Consider the following 23,569-nt stretch of genomic DNA (forward strand, 5'->3'; position numbering starts at 1 on the left):
GACTTCTGAAAGCATGCACGACACTTTGTCACTCTCAGATTTTGGAAGGCACTTCAGACTCTTAAACCTTGTGTCGGTTAGAAATCCCACACTGGTACCTTCTTTGAGTTTTTTGAAATCTACAGTGAAAGTATTCTTAAAATGAACATGTGCTGTGTCATCACCCGAGATTGCTATAACATGAAATATATGGCAGAATGTGAGTAAAACAGAGCAGGGGACATACAATTCTCCTCCAAGGGGTTCAGTCATTAATTTAATTAACGCATTATTTTTTAACGAGCGTCATCACCATGAAAGCATGTCCTCTGGAATAGTGGAGGAAGCATGAAGGGCCATATGATTGTTTAGCATATCTGGCACGTAAATACCTTGCAATGCCAGCTACAAAGGTGCCCATACAAATGCCTGTTCTCACTTTCTGGTGATATTGTAAATAAGAAGAGGGAGCATTATCGCCTGTAAATGTAAACAAACTTGTTTGTCTTAGCGATTGGCTGAACAAGAAATAGGACTGCATGGACTTGTAGGCTCTGAAGTTTTACATTGTTTTGTTTTTGAGTGCAGTTATGTAACAAAAAAAACCTACATTTGTAAGTTGCACTTTCAGGACAAAGATTGCACTACAGTACTTGTATGAGGCAAATTGAAAGATACTATTTCTTTTATCATTTTTAAAGTGCAAATATTTGTAATAAAAAATATACAGTAACTCCTCACTTAACGTTGTAGTTATGTTCTTGAAAAATGTGACTTTAAGTGAACGATGTTAAGCAAATCTAATTTCCCCGTAAGAATTAATGTAAATGGGGGGGGGGGGGGTGTTTAGGTTCCAGGGAATTTTTTTTCACCAGACAAAAGACTCATTCATATATATATATATATATATATATATACACACACACACACACACACACACACACACATACACACATACATATACACATACATATACACACATACACACATACATATACACACACACACACACACACGATAAGTTTTAAACAATTTAATACTGGTACACAGCGATGATGATTGTGAAGCTTGGTTGAGGCAATGAAGTCAGAGGGTGGGATATTTCCCAGGGAATGCCTTACTGCTAAATGATGAACTAGCATTCGGCTGAGCCCTCAAGGGTTAACAAATTGTTGTTAATGTAGCCTCACACTCTACAAAGCAGCACGAATGGAGGGAGGGGAAACAGCATGGCAGACAGAGACACACACCGTGTGTGTGTGTGTGTGTGAGAGAGAGAGGGGTGCATTGCCCCTTTAAGTATGCTGACTCCACTCTAAGTACATTGCCTTTTTAAATAGATTAGCAAGTTGAGACAGCAGCTCCTGCCAGCAAGCTCCCTCCGTCCTGAGCCCTGTCTTGTCCCCCACTTGCTCTATGGAGATGGAGCAGGGTGCACGAGCAGGGGGAAGGGGGACACCCTGACATTAGCCCCCCCTCTTCCCTCCCCCTTGCACAGCAAGCAGGAGGTTCTGAAGAGCAGCTCCAAGGCAGAGGGCAGGAGCAACACATGGCAGTGGGGGGAGGGACAGCTGCAATTGCTAGCCTGCTGGGCAGCTGCTGCACAGGGAACTTAGGGGAGTGGGGAGCTGATAGGGGGGCTGCCAGTCCACCCTGGTTCCAAGCCCCCACCAGCTAGCTCCAACGGGCTGCTCTTTCTGCAAGCAGTGAACAAAGCAGGCGGCTGCCAAACGATGTTATAAGGGAACATTGCGCAACTTTAAACGAGCATGTTCTGTAATTGATCAGCAATGTAACGACAAAACAATGTTAACCGGGACGACTTTAAGTGAGGAGTTACTTTGATTTCAATTACAACACAGAATACAATATATATGAAAATGTAGAAAAACATCCAAAATATGTAATAAATTTCAATTGGTATTCTATTGTTTAACAGTGCAATTAAAACTGTGATTAATCGACAGCCCTATTAACTACACATACAGTACTTCCTTAGTTTAATAAATCAGTTTTAAATGTAAAAATATAAATATATGGAGATATACCTATCTCATAGAACTGGAAGGGACCCTGAAAGGTCATCGAGTCTAGCCCCCTGCCTTCACTAGCAGGACCAAGTACTGATTTTGCCCCAGATCCCTAAGTGGCCCCCTCAAGGATTGAACTCACAACCCTGGGTTTGGCAGGCCAATGCTCAAACCACTGAGCTATGTATTGAAAAATTCTCTTCTGTACCAAGCACTTTTTTTTTTTAAATTAAAATGACATTTTTGTGCATTTTAATTGAATTTCCATCCACAGCTTGACACAAATCATAAGTAAAAGATTAATCTAATTCTAGTAAATAAAAAACTGCATAGTTCACCACTTTCTAACACAATAAAAATATAAAAATTGAGAATCTGAATAAATGTGTGTTAAACTATATAATTCCTTAAAAATGTATAGATACAGTGTTTCCTCCTGGTTAGCAAAAAAAAGCAACAAGTTTAGTGTAAGTTCAGCTATATTTAGTTACAAATCAACATTTTAATTATTAACAATTAACAAGAGTCAACCTTTCTTTAGGAAAATACCTAAAAAGTACAAATGCAAAATACGATTACAATCTATTTAAATCAAGGCTTCCTGATTTAAATTATTAAAATTGATTTAAACCACTGATTTAAATCAGTGCACCCTGCTACTGTTCATTTCTTGCTTAGTCTTATTTTTAAATGTGAATCTGGTTAACTACATAAATCATTTATGAATCCACATTCTGCCTATTCTGATTTGTCAATTTTGATCCCCTGTATTACTGGCTCCCCACCAATTTATTAGATTTAGCCACTTCTGAAACTGAACCTACTTGCATTTAATTTACTTAGGCAGGAAAATAAAGTATTCTATTACTGTGGCCTGGTCTACACTACAAACTTAGGTCGAAGGAAGCAGCATTAAGTGGATCTAATAATGTTCCTGTCTACACTACCAAGTCCCTTCTGCCGACCTAAGTTACCTATAAAGTCGACTTCTGTACTCCACCTCCGCGTGAGGTGTAGCGCTTGATTCAACATCCACGGGTCGACCTGGGGATAGTGTAGACCAGGGGTCGACAACCTTTCAGAAGTGGTGTGCCGAATCTTCATTTATTCACTCCAATTTAAGGTTTTGCGTGCCAGTAATACATTTTAACATTTGTAGGTCTCTTTCTAGAAGTCTATAATATAAAACTAAACTATTGTTGTATATAAAGTAAATAAGGTTTTTAAAATGTTTAAGAAGCTTCATTTAAAATCAAATAAAAATGCAGAACCCCCCAGACCAGTGGCCAGGACCCGGGCAGCGTGAGTACCACTGAAAATCAGCTCGTGTGCTGCCTTTGGCATGCGTGCCATAGGTTGCCTACCCCTGGTATAGACACTATGTTGTGTAATTTTAATTAATTGGCCTCTAGGAGGTGTCCCACAGTGCTCCGCTGTGATTGCTCTGGAGAGCACTTTCAACTCCATTGCACAGCAGCCAGGTACACAGGAAATAGCCCCCCTCTCCTGTTAAAGCCCTGGGAACTTTTGAATTTTCATTTCTTGTTTGATCAGCATAGAGAGCTCCACTACCCATGTTTACCATGCTACTGCTGTACCCTTTGTCACTCTTGAAGGCCTGTAGTTAAAGAACTACTAACACATACAGGTTTGAAGCTACACCATATATTTGTAAGTAAAATAAGCAGATTTGACCGAAAACAAGTTTACAAGTCATGTATTGAGCCCTTTGAAGAATCTGAAAGTACAAGACAATTTAAAATTTGAAACACCACAATGGAATATTACCAAAACATTTTTATGTTCCCTAAAAGCTTTGACTGTCATACATTAGTTTCAGATGAAACAATGATTTTTCCCCTTTAGATGTCAGTTTGGTTACAGCTTCAGGAATCAGTGCAGCATAGTACAAATTTTGTTAACAGGTAATGATGGATTCGGGTAGGTGCAAGAACATTCTGCAGAAATAACTTAAGAAATTTAAATGTTTCCTCCCAGAAAAAAATAAAATAAAAGTGCTGAAGACGTATGTGCAACTTACAAACATACTGGAAAGATATACAAAGGATGGAATTCTGAAACAAGACAAATGAATATTAATCTTGTATCACAGCTTAAGAAAAGAAAACTAAAGTATATCAATTATATTGTTAATCATTAGCACAGATATTTACACAGAAAGTCGCTGAATTATGTTTCTATAGAAAAACTAAGCTAATAAAATTTAGTTTCCATTTCTGAAACAGAAACATTGTTGCATAAGCACAAAGGTAAGATTTGTTGCCTGAAAATACTCTAAAGAACAGAACATTTTCCTTTAGTTCTGCAAGTCACTGTTTCCTATGAATCAAAGTAGGAGCACACTGATTTATTACAGCTATCCTTTTGAGCACACTCCCCCATTTATTGCTTATCAGGTAATATTAACGAGTACCCCTGTTCTGTAAGCCCTAATTACAGAAAGTGTTTTCCCCCTTTCAATATTTATTTTAAAGCAGATCAAACCTTTTACTTCCGTGCTTTTTAAAGAAAATAGCATCTCTTTGTTCAATTTAAAATTATAACAATTCTTATGTTAATTGCACTCTTTAGCTAGTTGGATACTGAATTGAGAATTATTGCTTTACATTGTAATTTTGCTAAAAACATACAGTTACAATGTACAGATTGGGAGACTAGTGCAATATGCAGCATTGACTGTTTATTCAATAAATACTTTTATCCCAATTATTGCCAGCCAAGGCAAACAGTGCAGAAATTGTCACTTAATAAACAAAGATCTATATATAAATTTAACAATTTTTTTTTATAAAATCAGTTGCTACTATATTCCCATACAATTATTTCAGAGGTTTTTTTCACATAAAAATTGACTATTATAAAAATATAGAAATGTCAACGTTTAGGATTTTACAAATCTTCACAAAGCTAACTTTTACATTTATATAGGAATATCACACTTTTGTAGAAAAGAACTTGATAAAAGTAAAGTGAACTCTGTTAGAGACATTTTCTGCACTGACCATTTTGTAACTTAGTTACAGCTTTCTTGGTCATGTGTATATATATATATATATATATGTTTAAAAGGAAATAATTTGCATTCCCCTTTTAACTTGAGGTCAGTTGTGTATAAAGAAGAGCCATTTTTACAAAGGTGTTCACAGATTGTTGGTCAGAAATTTTTCACACTAGCTTATTTAAAAATAAATTCCAATCTTCACCTAAAAATACCTCCCGCTAATGTGAAAACAAACAAATTAGTGTTGTGTTGGGAAGCAATTCAGAACAATTTAATAAATTTCAGCAACAAAATGTTACTTAAACCACCAGTCAAAATTTAACAATGCAATTGTCAATTACTATTTCTGATACCTATAAAATATAAAAATGCAAAAAATCTTAAAACTATTTTGAAGAGAAATAAGATTGTATAACCATGTGGAGAACATCAGACTAAATTTATCCACCAGAGATATTGACCCAGTAATTTGATGCATGCGAGTGAGCCTCTACAACTTTTGTGGAAGCCCACTCAAGTTTGTGGGAATCTGCACATGTACTGGGGCTGCCCTCACAGATTAGGTTACATGATTGGGGCCATAGTCACTCACTGCATTGGTGTGAATACAATAATGTGCTTTCCAAAACCTTATTTTACCACAGCAATTATTTTCAATAGCACCATCAATTTCTCAGATATCTGTGCCATGCAAATCCAGATAGTATGCAACAGGTTTGTTTCTTCCTGAAACACCACAGTCATTACAAGGCACTGCTTGTCATAAATAAATGCAAAACAATTTCCCCCCCAAATTAGTGACATTTAAAGTATGAATATATGTTACGAAATGTCAATTCAATTTATCATTACATAACATGGTTAGAAAAAGCTAAACATTTGATGGAATTAACCAAAATATATTTATCATAGTTTCATGCATGTTTATTATTTTACCATATAAAAAACCAGAAATGATAAAGTATCACTATCAAATAATGTAGCATGGTTGTTAAATAAAGAAAGCTACGCTGAATTTTCCAATCTTCAACAAAAAGTCTACTCTAGACATAACTCAAGTATAAGAAGTTGGAAAGTTATCGGATATATTTGCAACAGTCTATCCCTGCAGAAGAGTGAAAAGCCTATTGTCTAGAGTATTCATATTGAGGCACATTGTAGTTGAAGATACTCAGGCAAATTTTATGGCTAGAATAGAATTTCAGAGGAGTCTGGCTACAGGTTTCCCCAAAAGCAGCTCTTTATAGTTCAAAACACCAATTGCAATGCCTGAAAACAATATTTGGTCCTTAATCACTGCTATCATCATCGTCGTCATCATCGGATACATCATTTAAAGGGGACTTAGGTGACTGGCTGTAAGAGTCTGATCTAGTGGGCTGACAAGTAGTCATCTCCCCAGTAGAAAGAAGATCATAACAGAAGTCACAAATCCGCACAGGCTTGGAGGACTGACTGGGAAGAAGAAACCTCTTTTCAGAACAGGGTCCGCATACAACAAAGCCACATTTGCGACAGTGGTGACGACGATTGACAGGTGTAAATTTTGCTTTCTGACAACGCATACAAACAGTAGCCTCTGAGTCAGGTACCCAGACAGCTGCATGTTCATTACTGGGAGTCTTCCCACTTTTGGAAAGCAAATCAGAAACACATTTATTTATGTGGCTCATCCATTCAGACTTCTCTGTGGCAGTGGCAGCATAAACTGCAAAAGATTTTGTAGGTGTCTTGATAAGCCACCCATTCCGTAAGTCCCCCTCATCTTGGATGGAATCAATAGTGACATTTTCCAGTGGAATTATGTGCTGTTTATTGTATTTTTTCTTCTGGATAACAATGTTGCCATAGACAAGAATATCATTGAATAAGAAAAACTGTCTTGCTTTAGGTTTCTTCCTACACAGCTTTGTTAACACTCCTTCTCCAATCAGAACACGACCAGGAATAGTCAAAGGTTGACCTGCTGCTCCAAAACAGTTTTCCACTATACTTATTCGTCTAGTATTTGCTTCACTGTTTGCCAAGCGATCCACCATCTTTTACAGGTATCCTAAAACAAAAATTAATATTTTGTTAGAATAAGACTGATTCACAAAAGCATTCTATAGTCAAATAATTTAGTAAAACAAATTATTTGAAACAGCTAACAAGACTGATGGCTCCGGGCACTGCTAACTGATAGCACTTTTGTATTCAATTCCTGCTCAGGTCAGTAACAATTAAAAGTTTCCATCAATGGATGCCTTTTTAGTAGGCTATTTGAAAGAAAGTTGATCTGTCTAGTTCCCAGTGGACAGGTGTCCACATCACAGAAACCACCACCATAAACGACACCAATAGCAACCTTGTTGATAATATTCGGAGACAGGGTAGGCGATTGAATGACCCTCCTTATCCCTAGAGGTGGTCCCTTCTCCAGGTACGGATAAATGCCCATTGGTAGACCAGCATAGAAAGACTTGCACAGCCACTGCTGAGCTGTACCTGTTCTCTAGACTATATTTCTGAATGTCTGACACTATTCGCAAGCTCTAACATTCACAAGTTTGACACAACTGATGGTTTGTTTAGAAATTGAGTTAACACCAACAGGAACATCACAGGACACGCTAGCATAAATATTGTTAATACAGCTAGCCATTATCTTAATTCTTAAGTGTATCTAGTATCTTACACACACATATAATATTGCTAAGTTGCATTGTACATACATTTCAGTCATGGGCTGAAAATTCTACACCTGCCTACTCCTCACTGTGAAGTTTTTCTTGGTGCGGATAGGTTTCTAAACAATCATCAATTTCCACAGAATTGAAGTGCTCAAAAAAGTTTCTAGCCTTTATGGTTGCACAGATATAGTAGTCTTTCAAATATGAACAAAAAGAAAACTGTTGCAAAAGTGTTTTCATGCATCTGCAGATAGTTTTTCACTGCATCTTCTGTTGTTCAGAGCTTTGCCAACAGGCAGAAAAAAGGAAGTGAAGGCTGATTAGTTTCATAGTTGCTATTCAGAACTTTAAGGTCAACAGTAAACTTTCAAGAATTGTGTCTTTTTGCTGATGCTTGGGAAAGATCTGAACAAAAGCAAGTATTGGTGTTCTATACAGAGAAGACCTACCTCCTCAAAAGAGGTGGAGAGTGGAGACCTGTTTTCCTCCCACCTTTCATCACAACAAAGAGGCACTGAAGGGGGAGAACAAAAAGCCCCTCTTCTCTTTCAGCTGCTAAAAGGTGGTTGGGTAGAAGTTTATGGACACCTACTAGCCAGAGATTAATATAAAAAACACAGAGCCCCACTTCCCTAAATTGGGCTCAAAGGCACTATACCAGCAGAAATCTTAGCTTCTGTGGGCTGGGCTTTTCACCAGAGTACTGCCCCTGGTTCTCACTGGTGGGGGGCCTCATACGACAGCAACAGGCTCCAGAGGAAGCCAATAAATAAAAGGTACATGACAAGAGAGGTTTCTTGGGTTTTGTTTACATTTATCACAGGCTTTTATAATCCCTCAGTGACCCATTTATGAGGTTTAAATACTGCAGTAACTGCTCTTATGGCATCTCTGGGCTAGTCTATACTAGAAGCGCTACAGGTGAAGATGTTCTCTGCCCACAGGAGAGAGCTCTTCTGTCAGCATAATAAAACCACCTTCCCGAGAGGCGGTAGCTATGTCAACGGAAGCAGCTCTCCCACCGACATAGTGCTGTCCACACCAGCACTTAGGCTGATGTAACTTGTGTTGCTCAGGGGATGACTTATTCACACCCCGAACGACGCAAGTTATACCGACTAACCTGTAGTGTAAACTACAATTCCACAGTATCTCACATTATTTTGTGCCCATAAATGCCTGAGACATTAAAATGAAATATTTGTTTAATTCTTTACTTTCTTTTGTTTATTCAAGTTTACCCAAATAGGACAATTTGGGGTTTTATTCATATTCAAGGAATCCAAACATACTGCTCGAATTACTATGGCATGCACCTATACTCCAAAGACAATTCTTGTTCAGTATTAAGTTCCACCTACAGTTATTAATTTTAGCCACACCTCCCAGATATATGTGCCACTGAGGTGTCCTAAACCCAAGCAGTAAGTACACCTCTAACTATCACAAGAAGAATTCAAAATGTAAGTAGTGTTTCAAACTAAGTGATCAGCTTCACAACTGCCAGCATGAAGATCATTTACTTTCTGGAGAAGTACTAGCAACAATAAGTAATAGGATTGCTTGCTGCCTGACTATACCCTGCCTGACAGCTAGTTTTGGGGATGTGATGCAAATGAGGTTTGGCACCAATAAGTCTTATGATTGTTAGCTGCTGTCTGAGGATCAAAATCACCAGTCCAGATTGTTGACTATTGAAGAACAGGATAAATTTCTTGTTTGTGTAAGAGTTAGTTGTGTAACCACTCTTGCTTAATGGTACACTTGTAATAAGCAACCTTTTGTGAATGATTAGATGCCAAAGCTGAGGCATGTTCATTCCAGCAGCCATTTGTAATTAAATTTACAAAGCAACAGAAGTTAGTCACAGATTTGGTCCAAAGGGTATCTATCGAGTTCACAGGCGAACATTACTAAAGCATACAGCCAACTGGGCACAGAATAAGCTATGAAAATGTATAGAACAAAACTTGTTCTTCTGTAAATGTCATAGTTTGTGCCCAGGTGGCTGCATGCTTTAACTAACCCACTGAAGAACACAGCATAGCTTCACTGATCCAGTTCACAAAGAGTTAAGCAGACCTGTAAAAAGTACTTTGTTCAGCAAATTTTTTTGGTAAAGTTTAATAGGATAGCTTCTCAAAGTGAGTTGAAGAGTAAATTCTAACCAGGGTAATTAAAGATAAAAGACAATTTAAGATGTATGGGTTCCAGAACATGGGTTTTAGTGACTCCACCTATAGCTTGTTATTAAGCCACAAGTTACTGGGCTCAGTGCAGGAAGTTCTATGGCCTGTGTTATGCAGGGCAGGAGACTAGGTCTGGTGCCACTTTGAGTTGGCATGTCCTGGTTTGGGGGGAGCAGCTTGCTTCTCATGAGCTGGCTCAAACAACTCTCCAACCTCTCTAAGAAGTGGGAGGGTTCGAGAAAGTCTCTAAGCTCATTCCAACTCAAAGTGGCCCCAGACCATGCCATAACGACAGATGCAAAACCTGCAGACATATCTCCACTGCTACAATAATCAACACCCCCACAACACATCTTTCAAGATCCATGGGCCCTACACATGTGGTGTACCTCATCCAGTGCACTAAAGGCCCCATCAACTAAGGGCATGTCTTCACTAGCAACATTAAAGTGCTGCCACGGCAGTGCTTTAATGTGGCTGTGTAGTTGCAGCACCAGCACTGGGAGAGAGCTCTCCCAGCGCTATAAACAAAAACAAACACCTCCATGAGGGGAGTGGCTCCCAGCGCTGTAGCACTGTCTACACTGCCATGTTACAGCACTGAAACTTGCAGCTCTCATAGGGGTGTTTTTTCCACACCCCTGAGCGAGAGAGTTGCAGTGCTGTAAAGTGGCAGTGTAGACAAGTCCTTAGTGGGTGAAACTAAAACAATCACTACACTCTTGATTGAATTTACACAGGAAAATTATCAGAGACAAACACACCACATCACCTGTGGGTGAACACTTCACAGAGCCATCACTCTATATCTGGCCTATCAGTCCTCATCCTCAAAGAAAACCTGCACAACACTTTCAAAACCCTGAAAGCTTAAATCATACTCTGATAGACACTATCCACTAACTCCCTCTTTTTGTCTGATGACTGCAGAGGTGTTAACAAGCCACTCTACCTTGAATGGTCTCTTACAATGTGTGCCAACTACTTATGCTAAACAATATTTTCCACCTTGCATTTTGCAGTGACATAAAGCCTGCAGAAATTGGTTACAAGAACTCATTCAAAACATTTCTAACCTTTATGGTCAAGAATTTTCTGAACATGAAGCAATGTAGGGGGTTTCTTCCTGAAACTACAAACATCCATCTTCAGTGCCTCTGATACTGCTAAGAGCTTTCACAGGCAGAAGCAGACTGAAAACAAGACACTGGTTTCTTGAAGCCTTCCAGATACAACCTATTGGGCTTGTCGATAGATAAGAATTATATCATATTAAACCATGATCTTGAGCAGTCTTGAGAATTAAAAACGTTAAAAACAATTTAGCATTCAGTTATGTTAAACATGACGACCCCCATTTACACCAAATGCTAAGCAGTGTTTAAACGTTGTGTCAGTTTCTAAATGCTGTCCAGGTCATGCTCTAACCTGATGCAATTTCTCTGTAAGTTTACAGGTGCAAGCCAACTTAACATAACCAGTTTATAACAGATATAAAAAAAAGTCCACAAACGATAGTCACTGGTTTAAATAAGATGATTTAAGTTAAACCAGTGCAACCTCCAGCTTTAGATAATACCAAAGTCAGATAAAGAGACCCCAAAATTAACACCCCACAAGTGACACAAAGGGAAACAAAACAAAAAAACACTTACAAGCCTCCTGCAGGGAGGCAGAGTTCCCAGTGGGAGCAGAGCCTTCATATTCTGTTGTTATGCTTCCCTCCATGCAGCTCCAGCTCAGGGGGAGGGGGGGGGGGAAAGAGGAGGAGGAGGAGGAGGAGAAGGGCAGGAATGTTGGGGGCTGAAAGGAATGGCTGGCACGTGCTGCATTCCAGCTATTCCCAACGCTACAGCTGGTTGCTAATTCTCAAACTTCTCTGTAGCGCCTTCTCCTGGATTGTCCCAAATGGCTCTGTGGGGGTGGGGAGCCATCCTGTGTTCCCACAAGACCTATCCTACCCACCATGAGGCTTCCACAGCCCAGCAGGGAAGCAGGCATTCAAACGGACAGTTGTTGTTGCCTCTGCAATTGCACAGAAGGCCAACAGGGAGCTGCTCAGAACACTCCTGTCTCACGCCAGGCAACATAACAAATGAAATTCAATGTAAATAAATGCAAAGTAATGCACATTGGAGGTAAAATTTTATCATCTTACAGTATTATAAATTAACTATGACCTCAGGAAAGGGACAGAGGCATCATAGTAACAAGCTCAATGAAGACCTCTGCTCAGTGTGCAACTGTGGTTAAAAAAATAAAAACAGTCAGTTGCAAAAAGAATGGGATGGTGAATAATACAGAGAAGGCTTTTATACAAGTCAATGGTGTGGTCTCATCTGAAATCTTATGTGCAATACTGCTCACTCTGTCTCAAAAAAGGATATTGCAGAACTACCAGGGGTTCAAAGAAGGGTGACAAAAATGATGGAAGGCAAGGAAAAAAGCAAGACCGAAAAGATCGGAAAGTTACTTTGGAAGGGACATGTAGATATGATAAAAGTATATAAAATAATGAACGGTATATAGAGAAGGTTCTCCCCATTTCAAACACAAAAATAAGGATATATTCAATTAAATTAAAAGGCAGGAAATTAAAAACCAATAAAAGGAAATACTTTTTCATACAATGTATAATAAACCTCTGTAATTCGCTGCCACAAGAAGCTGTTGAGGCCAAAAACTTTGCAAGATTAAAAAGGGATTGGATAATTTTATGGCTATCAAGAATATCCATAAAAGTCATAATAAAAGGGTTGCATAAAAGACATTAAACCTTATGCTTCAGGGCTTAAGCCAATCTCCAACTGTGAAACAACAGGATCAGACCTGATGTGCAGTACAGATTATCCCATATCCACCTACTCTGGGGTTCTTACACCTTCCTTTTAAGCATCTGAAGTTGGCCACTGTAGGAGACAGAATGCTAGACTAGATGGACTTGGGCTCTGATCGAGGATGGAAAGTCCTATGTTCTTGGGGATGCAGGGTAAGTAGTGGGAGACAGTTGGACATGGTACCACCAACTTCTCCCCATAGCAACAGGGTTGATTAAAATACTTCAGTTTAAAATTTGCAGGTCATATCCTTTCATAATCAAATTTTATTAGAGTCCCTGTGGAGGGCCAAAATGCTGATCCTCAAGCGTGACAGGCTAAACTGCCGTTTAAATATCTTGTGTATAAACTTGGTTTGTAATTCTTTATTGCATGCTCCAATGCTTGTGATTCTTCATCTTTAATTCAACTGATCTACATTTGCAAATTTAATTAAAGTTTTTCGTGGGAATTCAAACAAGAGGCTACGTATACCGAAACAAAAAGCAAGTTTGTCTGAAGGATCAGTTGACAAGTGATACTAAATGCACCATAATACATAAATCAAGATAAACAAGAGTACTAGTGTGTTAGCCAGCACATTATACAAAAAATGGCTCGATCTCCTGAATATAATAGATTTAAAGGCAGAAGTTCTGTAGCTGTGAAAGTCGAACATTTTGAATCTTGACATACTGTGTTTATCATAGTCCAAACCAATTCTGATCTTGCACAGTAACCTGAGCCATTGCAGCATTTCACTATATTCTTACCTTGGTGCAATAATGTTGCTCTTGAACAACATACTGTAAATTACCCCTTCAACAGGAAAAAAAAAAAAAACTGGGCAATGTATTTTAAATCTCTTTAGAAAATGCTCCAAGTCATTCAGACTTATGGATCTATTTTTATTTTACAAAATGACTGGCCACAAATTCTGCATAATTCAAACCTCCTCTCTTGCTCCTAACCCATATGGTAACAATTACTGAACACAAATGCAATCAACCCACATTTTGCTATGCATCCATTCTTGAACACTCCTGTGAAACAAGTACTACATATTAGCACTAGCTGAATTCACTGTACATGATTACTCCTGGGGGAATTATGTGCCACTGCATATGCAGAGAACTTATGTCCCCCGCAGATTTCTTTGCTTCCACCCCAGAAAAAATGACTTTCTGACAAGGAAGCAAAGGGAAGCAACAAGAGTGATCATGCGACCCTCCCCAGCAGTAGTATCGGGTGCCCAGGGCAGCTGGCAGAGAGGTAAATCATTGTGGGGCAGAACCCAGAACCCTCCCTGACGAGTCCCACTCCACCTGCACCACCCCAACAAGCCACCCAGCCAGATCCCCAAACTACTGAGCCCCAACCGGCTGCACCTGGATCCCCACCCCCCCAGCATCTGGACCCCACCACTGAGCTCCCCACACCCAGACACCCCCGCCAAGCTCTATCCCCCCCACTGAGCCCAACCACTTTCACCTGGACCCCCCTGCAGAGTCCTATTACCGTGCACCCAGAACCCTCCCAACAAGCCCCTGTGCATCCAGGTCCCCCACTGAGCCGCCCACACCCAGATTGTCCCACAGAGAACCCTCTCAACCCACATATGGATCTCCCCACACTAAGCCTCTCCACACTTGGATCCTGCCTTGCTGAGCCCACCTGGCAGGGAGGGCAGAACCCTAGGGTGTTTCTGGGGCAGGCCCAGTCCCTGCGCTCTGTCATGATTGGGGTGGAGCCTCAGGTTCAACCTCACCCTTGAGTCCATGTCCTGGAGGTGGAGGGAGCTGCACAGTGAACTCCCACCTCTGTGCAGCCAGTGGCCTGTGCTCCCCAATGCCATGCTGGAGCCTCCACATTTATTTGACAAATACAATTTGCAGAATTTTGTAGAATGCCCTCGGGAGTAACACGATGAGACAATAAACACTGATTTTACTTGATGCTCCTTGAGTGCATTAAGTTAATTACCTCCTCCCTACAGGCCTTTTGGTATTTCAGCCTTATTGAAGAATGTAAAATAGATAAATTATTAACACAGAGTGCAAAAATACTTTATCGGCGCTTCACACCTTTTAAGACCATTTCTAATTGAAGATTCTGAGCAAAGACTTCATTTTATTGAGGTTACTTGTATTAATTATCATGACTTCTTTAAGTTAGTATCTTGCTGTAATATGTAAATTTCATTACATTAAACACTACACAACAAGCTGCACTTATGATTAAAGCAATTCCCCCCCCTTTACACACTTTAGTATTTCATACAGAAATTTTAGTTCAATAATAACTGGACTCCGAACCTTTGCTGCCTTTGTGCCACAAAACAGCTTTGATAGCTACTATATACTATATACTAGAACTAAGTATTTTCATTTCACCATCTCAACATCCCAAAAAGTTAAAACCAGCCAAATAAACAAGCAACAAATATCGTCAATATAGTTCATGTTCATCCTTAAGTCTACATTTAAACAAGAAATTGAAGCTTAATTCTGTCAAGCAAGAGTGAAAAACAAATAGCAGAAAACTCAGGCTCGTCTCTCTATTGATCTATATAGCATCCTGCTGTTTAACTTCTGGTTTTAGCCTTAACTCTAACTTGCTGATAATAGTCATGATGGCCATGTCTACATTAGCATTTCATAAAGCCTCCTACCACTACATTACCATCTTTGCAGCTCTCTAGGAGCCATACCCAGGCTGTATCCACAATTAACAGTTGGGGGGTGGAGGGAATGATAAAGAACAAGGATATTGTACCCTGACAATTGAAGTTGCACACAGCTCTGCATAGAGCATTACTTCATATTGGCCACAATGTACTGGGAGTCATGAATGGAGTAACAAAAGGCAAAGAGATTTAATTTGAACTCTCTTTGGCAATCTTACTATATTGCCAATTCTCCAATTCCTCCTTACTTCCTGCCCTTGACAAGGAAAACTCTTCCTATTCTATTTCAGGGCCCTTCCACAAGCTATCCAGTGCTCTCTACTTATATCCCTGCTTTAATGAGCTCCTGGCCACCCCTATTTTGGTTGCCTTAGTGTACGAGTTAACTGCAATGAAAACACATTATCCGCACTCAAATTAACTCCTCTGAGTTAGCCTAGCTCAAGCAAGAATGGCCATACTGCAAAACACTCCAGCTACACACAGCGGTGTTAGTGCACAAGTTTACCATCATACTCACATTAAGGGTTTGTATGTGAGGATGGGACTCAAGTTAACTGAAACTGAAAAGACGGGATTACTTTTTTCCTACTGGGAGAAAAACCTGAAGTTGCCACCTACGTGACTTATTTCCAATCACCCCCCCCCCCCCCAAAAATCTTGCAACATGGTGACCCTCCTCTAAGTAAGGAGGACTCAACATGTCTCCTGAAGCACATTAACACTGTCGTACATATGCCAAAATTTGGTCTCTTGAGGAACTTTTAGGAGCCTAGAAAACTTGGGACCCAAACGACCTCACCGTTTAGTCACCATATAAGTAATACTTTGATCCCCATGTGTTTCTTCTTATAACTGGGTCCACAAAAGAATCAAAATAAGTTCATGGAGGATAGGTCCCTGAATGGCTATTAGCCAAGATGCTCAGGGACACTACCCCATGCTCTGAGGATCCCTAGCCTCTGACTGCCAGAAGCTGGGAGTGGATGACAGGGGATGGATCACTCAATAACTGCCCTGTTCTTTTCATTCCCTCCAAAGCACTTGGCATTGGCCACTGTCAGAAGACAGGATACTGGGATAGATGCTGCGTTCCCTCTAAGCTGCGCAGTCGGGCGGCCGCCCAGGAGTGATTCAAGGGCCGCGCACTTCATTAGCAGAACTGCGAACATCTGGCAGCATGTGTTCACGTGCCCCCCCCGCTGCTTTGCAGCCATGTTGTTCCTGCCCTCTGCCTTGGAGCCCAGGGCCAGCTGTTCCTGGGACCCTCCTGCTGGCTGTGCAGAGTGGGGGAGAGAGAAGAGGGTGCGGATGTCAGGGTGTTCCCCTCCCCCTCTATATCCTATCTCTGCAGAGCAGGGAAAGGGGGACAGGGCTCAAGAGCAGGAGAGCTGCTGTGGTCTGAGGTCTGAACAAGCCTTCTGAGCTCTCCCGCAGTGAGTGAGTGCCTTAGAGACTTCCCCAACAGCCAGCACACACAATCTCTGTTTTTCACTCACTCTGTCTCTCCTGCTCCTCCCGCCTCCCTCCCAGCCATGTACCCCATCTCCACAGAGCTGGGGAGTGGGGGACAGGACTTAGGAGCAGGAGAGCTGCAGTGGTCTGAAGTCTGAATGAGCCTTCTGAGCCCTCCCGTGGCAAGTGAGAGTGCCTTAAAGAGACAGCGCACAGCATCTCTCAGACTTCCCCAGCAGCCAGCACACACACAGTCTCTGTCTCTCACACACACACACACACCGTCCCAACACATACTATTATTTTTGTTATTGTTACTTCCTGCAATGCACATATATTCTCTGTAATTTTATTCTTTCAAAGTGTGTTATTTTAGTTTTTTAACTGGTCTATACATTTCATAATTTTTATTTCTCTTATGCTTAAATTTAATTCTTTGAGTACTGAGTTCTAAAATGCCTAACCTGTCCTGGTTGGAGTAATTATCCCTGGGGTAACTTTTAAAAAAATATTAAAACTAGGTTTTTTGTTTCTACTAGTGGTGCACATCCACACATTACTTCGGTGCACATAAAATTTATTCCGTACATGGATGGAAAAAATTAGAGGGAACATTGGCTAGATGGACCATTGATCTGACCCAGTATGGTCGTGCTTATGTTCTACCACTAACTCAGACTGGGGAGAGCAGAAAAAGACAAAAAAAAGAGGAACTTCTCTTAAGATGAGCGACACCAAAACATTTTATCAAACTCCCACTGTGAAAATATTCCAACAATAGCTTTCAGGTAACACACCAAGTTTACCATAAACTTGGCAGCCTGCCACTGTAGTCATTTAAAGCTTGCGCAATGTACCAAAAGTAATTCGCTAGAAACGGAGAGGGAAGGGGACAATAAAGAAAAATCTTGTTACACAGCAGAAACCCTGTCATCCAAAACTCAACTGCTTGGCCCTCCCTTTCCAACCAAGAACCAGCTGACTTCCTGTTCTGACTCTCAATTACCCAAATGTATTTGATGCTGTCCAAGAAGTTCAGATAATGGGAATTTTACTGTTTTACTTTAAGAGTGCTATATTAGAAAGAAATGCTGCTGCAATGCAACAGTAACTGGAAAACTAAACTAAAAGCAAACTAAGCACGCATACAACTAATTTTTAGAAGTGAGTGAGGTTAGTGCTTAAGAAAGATACCAGCTTGACAGCAGTTGTGCCTGAAATCCTTTATTTCTCTACTAAACAGGTTCAGGAACGGCAGACTCAGAACTACCATCAAACTGACCTTACTGCCTCAATCTTGATGTAAAAAGCCACCTATAAGGATGTGTCTACACTATGGACTTTACAGCAGCACTGCTGTACCGCTACAGCTGTGCCGCTGTAAGCTCTCCCATCGACCACTCTCCTGCCAGCATAATTATGCCACCCCCAATGAGTGGCATTAGCTATGCCAGCAGGAGAGCCTCCCCTGCTGACATAATGCTGTCCACAGTCACTTTTGTCGGTGAAACTTAGGTCGGTCAGGGGCATGTTTTTTCAAGTTTTCAGTGTGCTGCAGGTCTTTTTATTGATAATGCAAAAGCATTCTATAGAAGCTATCGGGGGAAACGGTTTTATCAAATGATTAAGGAACAGATGGGGGATAAGCCTTCTAGAGGGTGAGGTGGGTTTTTTCTTTTTGCATGATGTAGTTGAAGCTTCTGACACTGGGGTAAGAAACAAAGCTAGTCTTTCCCTCCCCTTCTTAGGCAAAGGTTGAGAAGACTATGTTTGGAAGGAGCAAATCTTGACAGGGGTGTGAAAAAAAACAAAACCACACCCCCCCTGACTGACATAAGTCCCAGTGCGGACAGCGCTATGTCGGCGGGAGACACTCTCCTGACGACATAGCTAACGCTGCTCATTGGGGTGGTTTAATTATGCCGGCAGGAGAGCTCTCCTGTTGGCAAAGAGCGGCTACATGGGAGCCCTTACAGCAGCACTGCTGCAGTGATACAACTGTGCCACTGTAAGATTCATAGTGTAGACATAGGTGTTTTAGCAGATACAGTAAGGCAATAAGGCTATCAATAAGCACATCAGCTTGATGTTTCTGCTAAACTGATTAGCAGTGAAGAAGTTAATGCTGATATTTAATATTTAAGAATCCAGAGTTCATCTATTTACATGAATTGAACAGTTCATCTTTCACAGCTACAGCTTAAAGCTGTCTGCAGATTCAGGAATATAAGAACTGCCACTCTGGATCACAAAGGTCCATCTAATCCAGAGGTTCTCAAACCGTGGCCCGCAAGCTCCACTGAGGTGGTCCGAGGATAGCTCCCTCTAAGGTGCACGCCTGGGGGGCTGCATACAAGTAAATGAAGGGCCACCCACATAAATGAACCATGCAGGGCTGCGGTGGCCAGAGAAAGAGGCCACTTTCCCCAGCTCCAGGGCTGCGGCTGCCGGGGAGAGAGAGCCCTCCTTCCCAGTCTCAGCTCTGTGGCAGGGGAGCGACCCCACTCCTTCCCAGCCCCAGCTCAGGGGCTACCGCGGTGGGGGAGAAAGGGAGAGAGAGAGAGAGAGAGAGAGACAGACACACACACACCTTCCTTCCTTCCCAGCCCAGGGTCTGCCACAGCGGGGGAAGAGAGGGCACATCCATTGCATTAGAAAGGTAAGACTACCGATATTAACATGAGTTGTGTGCTTTTATTTGTAGAACAAAAAAAATGTTGTTTATTATTAAGTTTTTTTTATATAGCGCTTTTGTCCAAAGCGCTTTACAATAGTTAGCTAATGGTACAAACAACGTTTGGAAAGATCCTTAAGTGGTCCGCCAAGACCCTCAGCAATTTTCAAGAGGTCTGTGAAAAAAAAGTTTGAGAACCACTGACCTAGTCTATTATTCTGACTAACAGTGGCAGATACCAAACATTTCAGAGCAAGATGCAGGAACCCCTGGAGCAGACAATTATGGAATAACCTTCCCAGACCACATCCTGAAAGAAATCTTTCCTCAACCCCCTCTTCTGGCTTTCAAACAACAAAAACTTCAGCAAGTTAGTCATCAGAAGCAAGCTCCCCACAGACCAGGGTACCAAGTCAAAGCAGCACCAGCCCCTCTCAGATGAAAAACCTGTAGACATCTCCACTGTTACAATGATCCCACCAACACACATTTCAAGATCCATGAGTCCTAAACATGTGGTGTACTTCATCCAGTGCACTAAATACCCCCATAACAACTATATGGTGAAACAAGACAATCACTACTCTCGAAAATGAACTCACAGGAAATGATAGACAAAAAACACCACCTATGGGTGAACTTTTCACAAAGTGATTACTTACGAAGGTGTATTGAAGGTTTGTGGAGTCCGGGAGCTTAAATCCATAACTTTGCAAGACACTTCTAAAAATCATGGATTGAATAGACACACTGGATTTATGGTTTATTACAACAATCTCTGCTAAACACCCCACCCCTGCAGCTTCCTCTCCCTCCATGACTGGAGAGGTGTTAATGGGTCACTTCACCTTTGATGCTCTCTTGAAATGTGTTAACTTATGCAAAACAATCTGTTCTACCTTGTACTTAGCTGTGACACCAAGTACTGTACATTCCCCAGACCTGAAGAGCTCCGCGTGAGCTTGAAATTTTCTATCTCACCAACAGAAGTTGGTCCAAAAGACATTACCTCACGCATGTGGTCTCTCATTTTCTACTGTCATACCATTAAGATTATTATTTTACTATTTTTCCCCTTACTCCCACTTGTAGATCATGAGAGCCATCATTGTCCAATTTCAACTTTTACAGTAAAATGTCTCCCCTGTACTATATACAATCTATTTTAAGAGGACAGATACAGTTTTCACTCAAATATAACTAATAACTGACACTCTGTACCTCAAAGTAGCACCCTGGACCCCCCCATATTCACCACTGTCATGTGATATGTTTTATACAAAGTATGCCTTGTGAGGTATCATTTAAAAAGTCTTGATCTGTTGAACCTTAATATCCTGTTGGATTGTATGTATTATCATTGTACATGAAATTATGAAGTACTGCTGTATGTGTTACTGAAATACATTGTCAGGTTGGGAGACACCCAGAGCTGGCTTTCAGTAGGGACAAAGGAGCAACAATCGCTGGCCAGACAGGCGTTGATCCCAGAGACTTCTCAGAGAGGACAGGCAATGAGGACTGCCTGACCGCACGTCACAGCAAGGCTCTTTTTAGCAGCTGGAAAAAGTATAAAAGAGGGACAGTGACATCATCATTTGGCCTCTCTTCTCCCCCATCTCAACACTTGGAAGACAGTCTGGAAGACAAAGACTTTGAACTGGGGAGATTGGTCCCAGGCTAGGAAGGGAAACCAGCCTGTGTATTGAGAACTGTGAGCTGCCTGTAACATCTATTAGGGTGAGACAGACTGCTTGATTCAAATATTGTTTAGTCTGTAGAATTTATACTGCGTTTTTATTTTTATTTCTAGGTAACCAACTTTGATCTCTTTTCCTGCTACTTGTAATCACTTAAAATCTATCTTTCTGTAGTTAATAAGGCTTTTTTATATGTTACCTAAAACAGAGTGGCTTTGGTTGAAGTACTTGGGGAATCTCAGCTCAGGTTAACAAGGGCTGTTGCACATCCACTACCCTTTTGTCAGAGTGGCAAACTAATTAATGAGCTTGCACTGTCCAGTGGAGTCCTAAGTAGTAAGTGGTTATATTTCTGGGGTGCAAGGCTGAGGTGAAGGGTGCCTCCCTCTGTATGATTCATGAGTGGCTCAGGGAGCATTGGTGCAATTTAGTTGGGTGTGGGGCTCCACATTCTGATGGCTGAGTGATCACAGCACCTGGAGGGGTGTTGCTGCCTGTCTCTGGCATAGCATTGTGTGAGACAGTCAAGGCTAGAGAGTTAAGGAAGCACAGCGGTTCCACAGTTCCAGGTTGTACCCCAGGGATCCCGTTACACTAACATACTCTGAGAAGGGAAGAGGGGGTTTTAGAGTTGTCAGGAAAAAGTATTAACATTCTATGTAAGTCATCAAAATCCAGTATAAATTCCTTTTTATGAAATCTATTAGGGGAAAAGTGAGGAAATCAAAAAACGTGAAACTAGATACAGACACAAGATTCACCACACCACAAAAAGAATCATGAGAGAAATCAAGAAGTCAGGAAAAGGAATTAGCTGCATTAAGTCTAAGGATGGCAGAGTGTGCCACAAAACCGACAGTATTCCAGATGGACAGAATACGTGAAGGAAGTTTTTGACAATCCTGAAAAATTGAAGATATAGACACTGCAAGAGGAGAAGAAAAAGCACTACATACTACAATGTGGAAGATAGAAACAGTGATGAAGAGTATAAAGTGAGGAAAAGCAGCTTAAGTGAATGGTGTTCTGTTTGAAATGCTACAGTCCCTGAATGAAGAGTCAAAAACTAACCTGGGGAGGGATAGCTCAGTGGTTTGAGCATTGGCCTACTAAACCCAGGGTTGTGAGTTCAATCCTTGAAGGGGCCACTTAGGGATCTGGGGCAAAATCAGTACTTGGTCCTGCTACTGAAGGCAGGGGGGACTTGATGACCTTTCAAGGTCCCTTCCAGTTCTAGGAGATGGGATATCTCCATTTAAAAAAAAAAAAAAAAAAAACCACACCTGCTAAAACTTTTCAGATATATACACAAGGAGAACTTCCAACAGACTTCAGTCTTAATTACTCAACCAAAGATTAATAATGCTAGGATATATAAACAGTGAACTATAAGCCTGATAACTTTCAACAAAACTTAGTGTGTGGCTTGTCAGCACATGGATACATCAACATCTTCAGACAAAATGTAGCAGAAGTCAGTTTGGTTTCCACCCAGTAGTAGGCATAAGGGAAGCAATCTTTGCCCTGAGGATCTTATGCAATCACATGATAGAGATGCAAAGGGAAATGTATAGGTGGATTTTGAGAAGGCATCTGATAAAATCCAACACAAGAAGATTTACATTCCTCAGGAATAGGTTATTGACTTCCGAGATCTACAATTAATAAAAAGCCTGTATGGGGACAGAAAGCATCAAGCCAAACAAACTATGAATTGAGTATTGCAACATCAAGAAAAGTGTGCATCCTATCTCAGCAACTATTTAATACATAGTTAGAAGGTATAATGAGGGAAAGTTCATAAGACACCAAAGAGAACATACAGTTCAATGGCATATACATGAACATAAAATATGCCAGTGGCCCAGTCTTCATAACTTTGACTAGGGAAGAACTTCAGAACATACTTATTACTGTGAAAATACTTGCAAGAAAGACAGAATGACAATCAACATTAGGAAGAAAAAAATATAACAAGTAAACATTTATGCATAAGGTAGGCAACACTGATATCTCGACAGTCAAATGGTAGTACAAGAAAATAGTTTCCTCTACCTAGGAAGCATAACAACATCAGACAGAAAATGTGACGAAGAAATTAAGAGAAGGATACAGCTGGGGGGGGGGGGGGGGGGTGTATTCAACAACTTCCAAAGCTGCTGAAAGTTCAAACTGCACATACACACTAAATTACTAAGTGCTCCTCTATGGATGGGAGAGCTGGACTCAAGAAGCACACAGACAACTCAGTCTTGGTGTTATAGAAGAATGTTAAAAATTAGCTGGATAACCAGAACTATGAACAATGAGGTGATGAGAAGGTTGGATTAAAAAAAAAAAAAAAAA

General features: G+C 40.8%; 1 protein-coding gene across 1 annotated transcript in view; it reads right to left on the reverse strand.

The window, feature by feature from the left end:
- Positions 1-3,667: 3,667 nt before the first annotated feature.
- Positions 3,668-23,569, reverse strand: part of PLEKHF2 (pleckstrin homology and FYVE domain containing 2) — a 35,731-nt gene continuing 15,829 nt past the window's right edge. The window contains exon 2 of the mRNA XM_065398736.1: positions 3,668-7,084. Coding sequence (XP_065254808.1) covers positions 6,321-7,070 — 750 coding nt within the window. The 5' untranslated portion in view covers positions 7,071-7,084 and the 3' untranslated portion in view covers positions 3,668-6,320. The remainder of the gene's footprint in view (positions 7,085-23,569) is intronic.

This window comes from Emys orbicularis, chromosome 2 (assembly GCF_028017835.1).
Source record: "Emys orbicularis isolate rEmyOrb1 chromosome 2, rEmyOrb1.hap1, whole genome shotgun sequence".
NCBI lineage: Eukaryota > Metazoa > Chordata > Testudines > Emydidae > Emys > Emys orbicularis.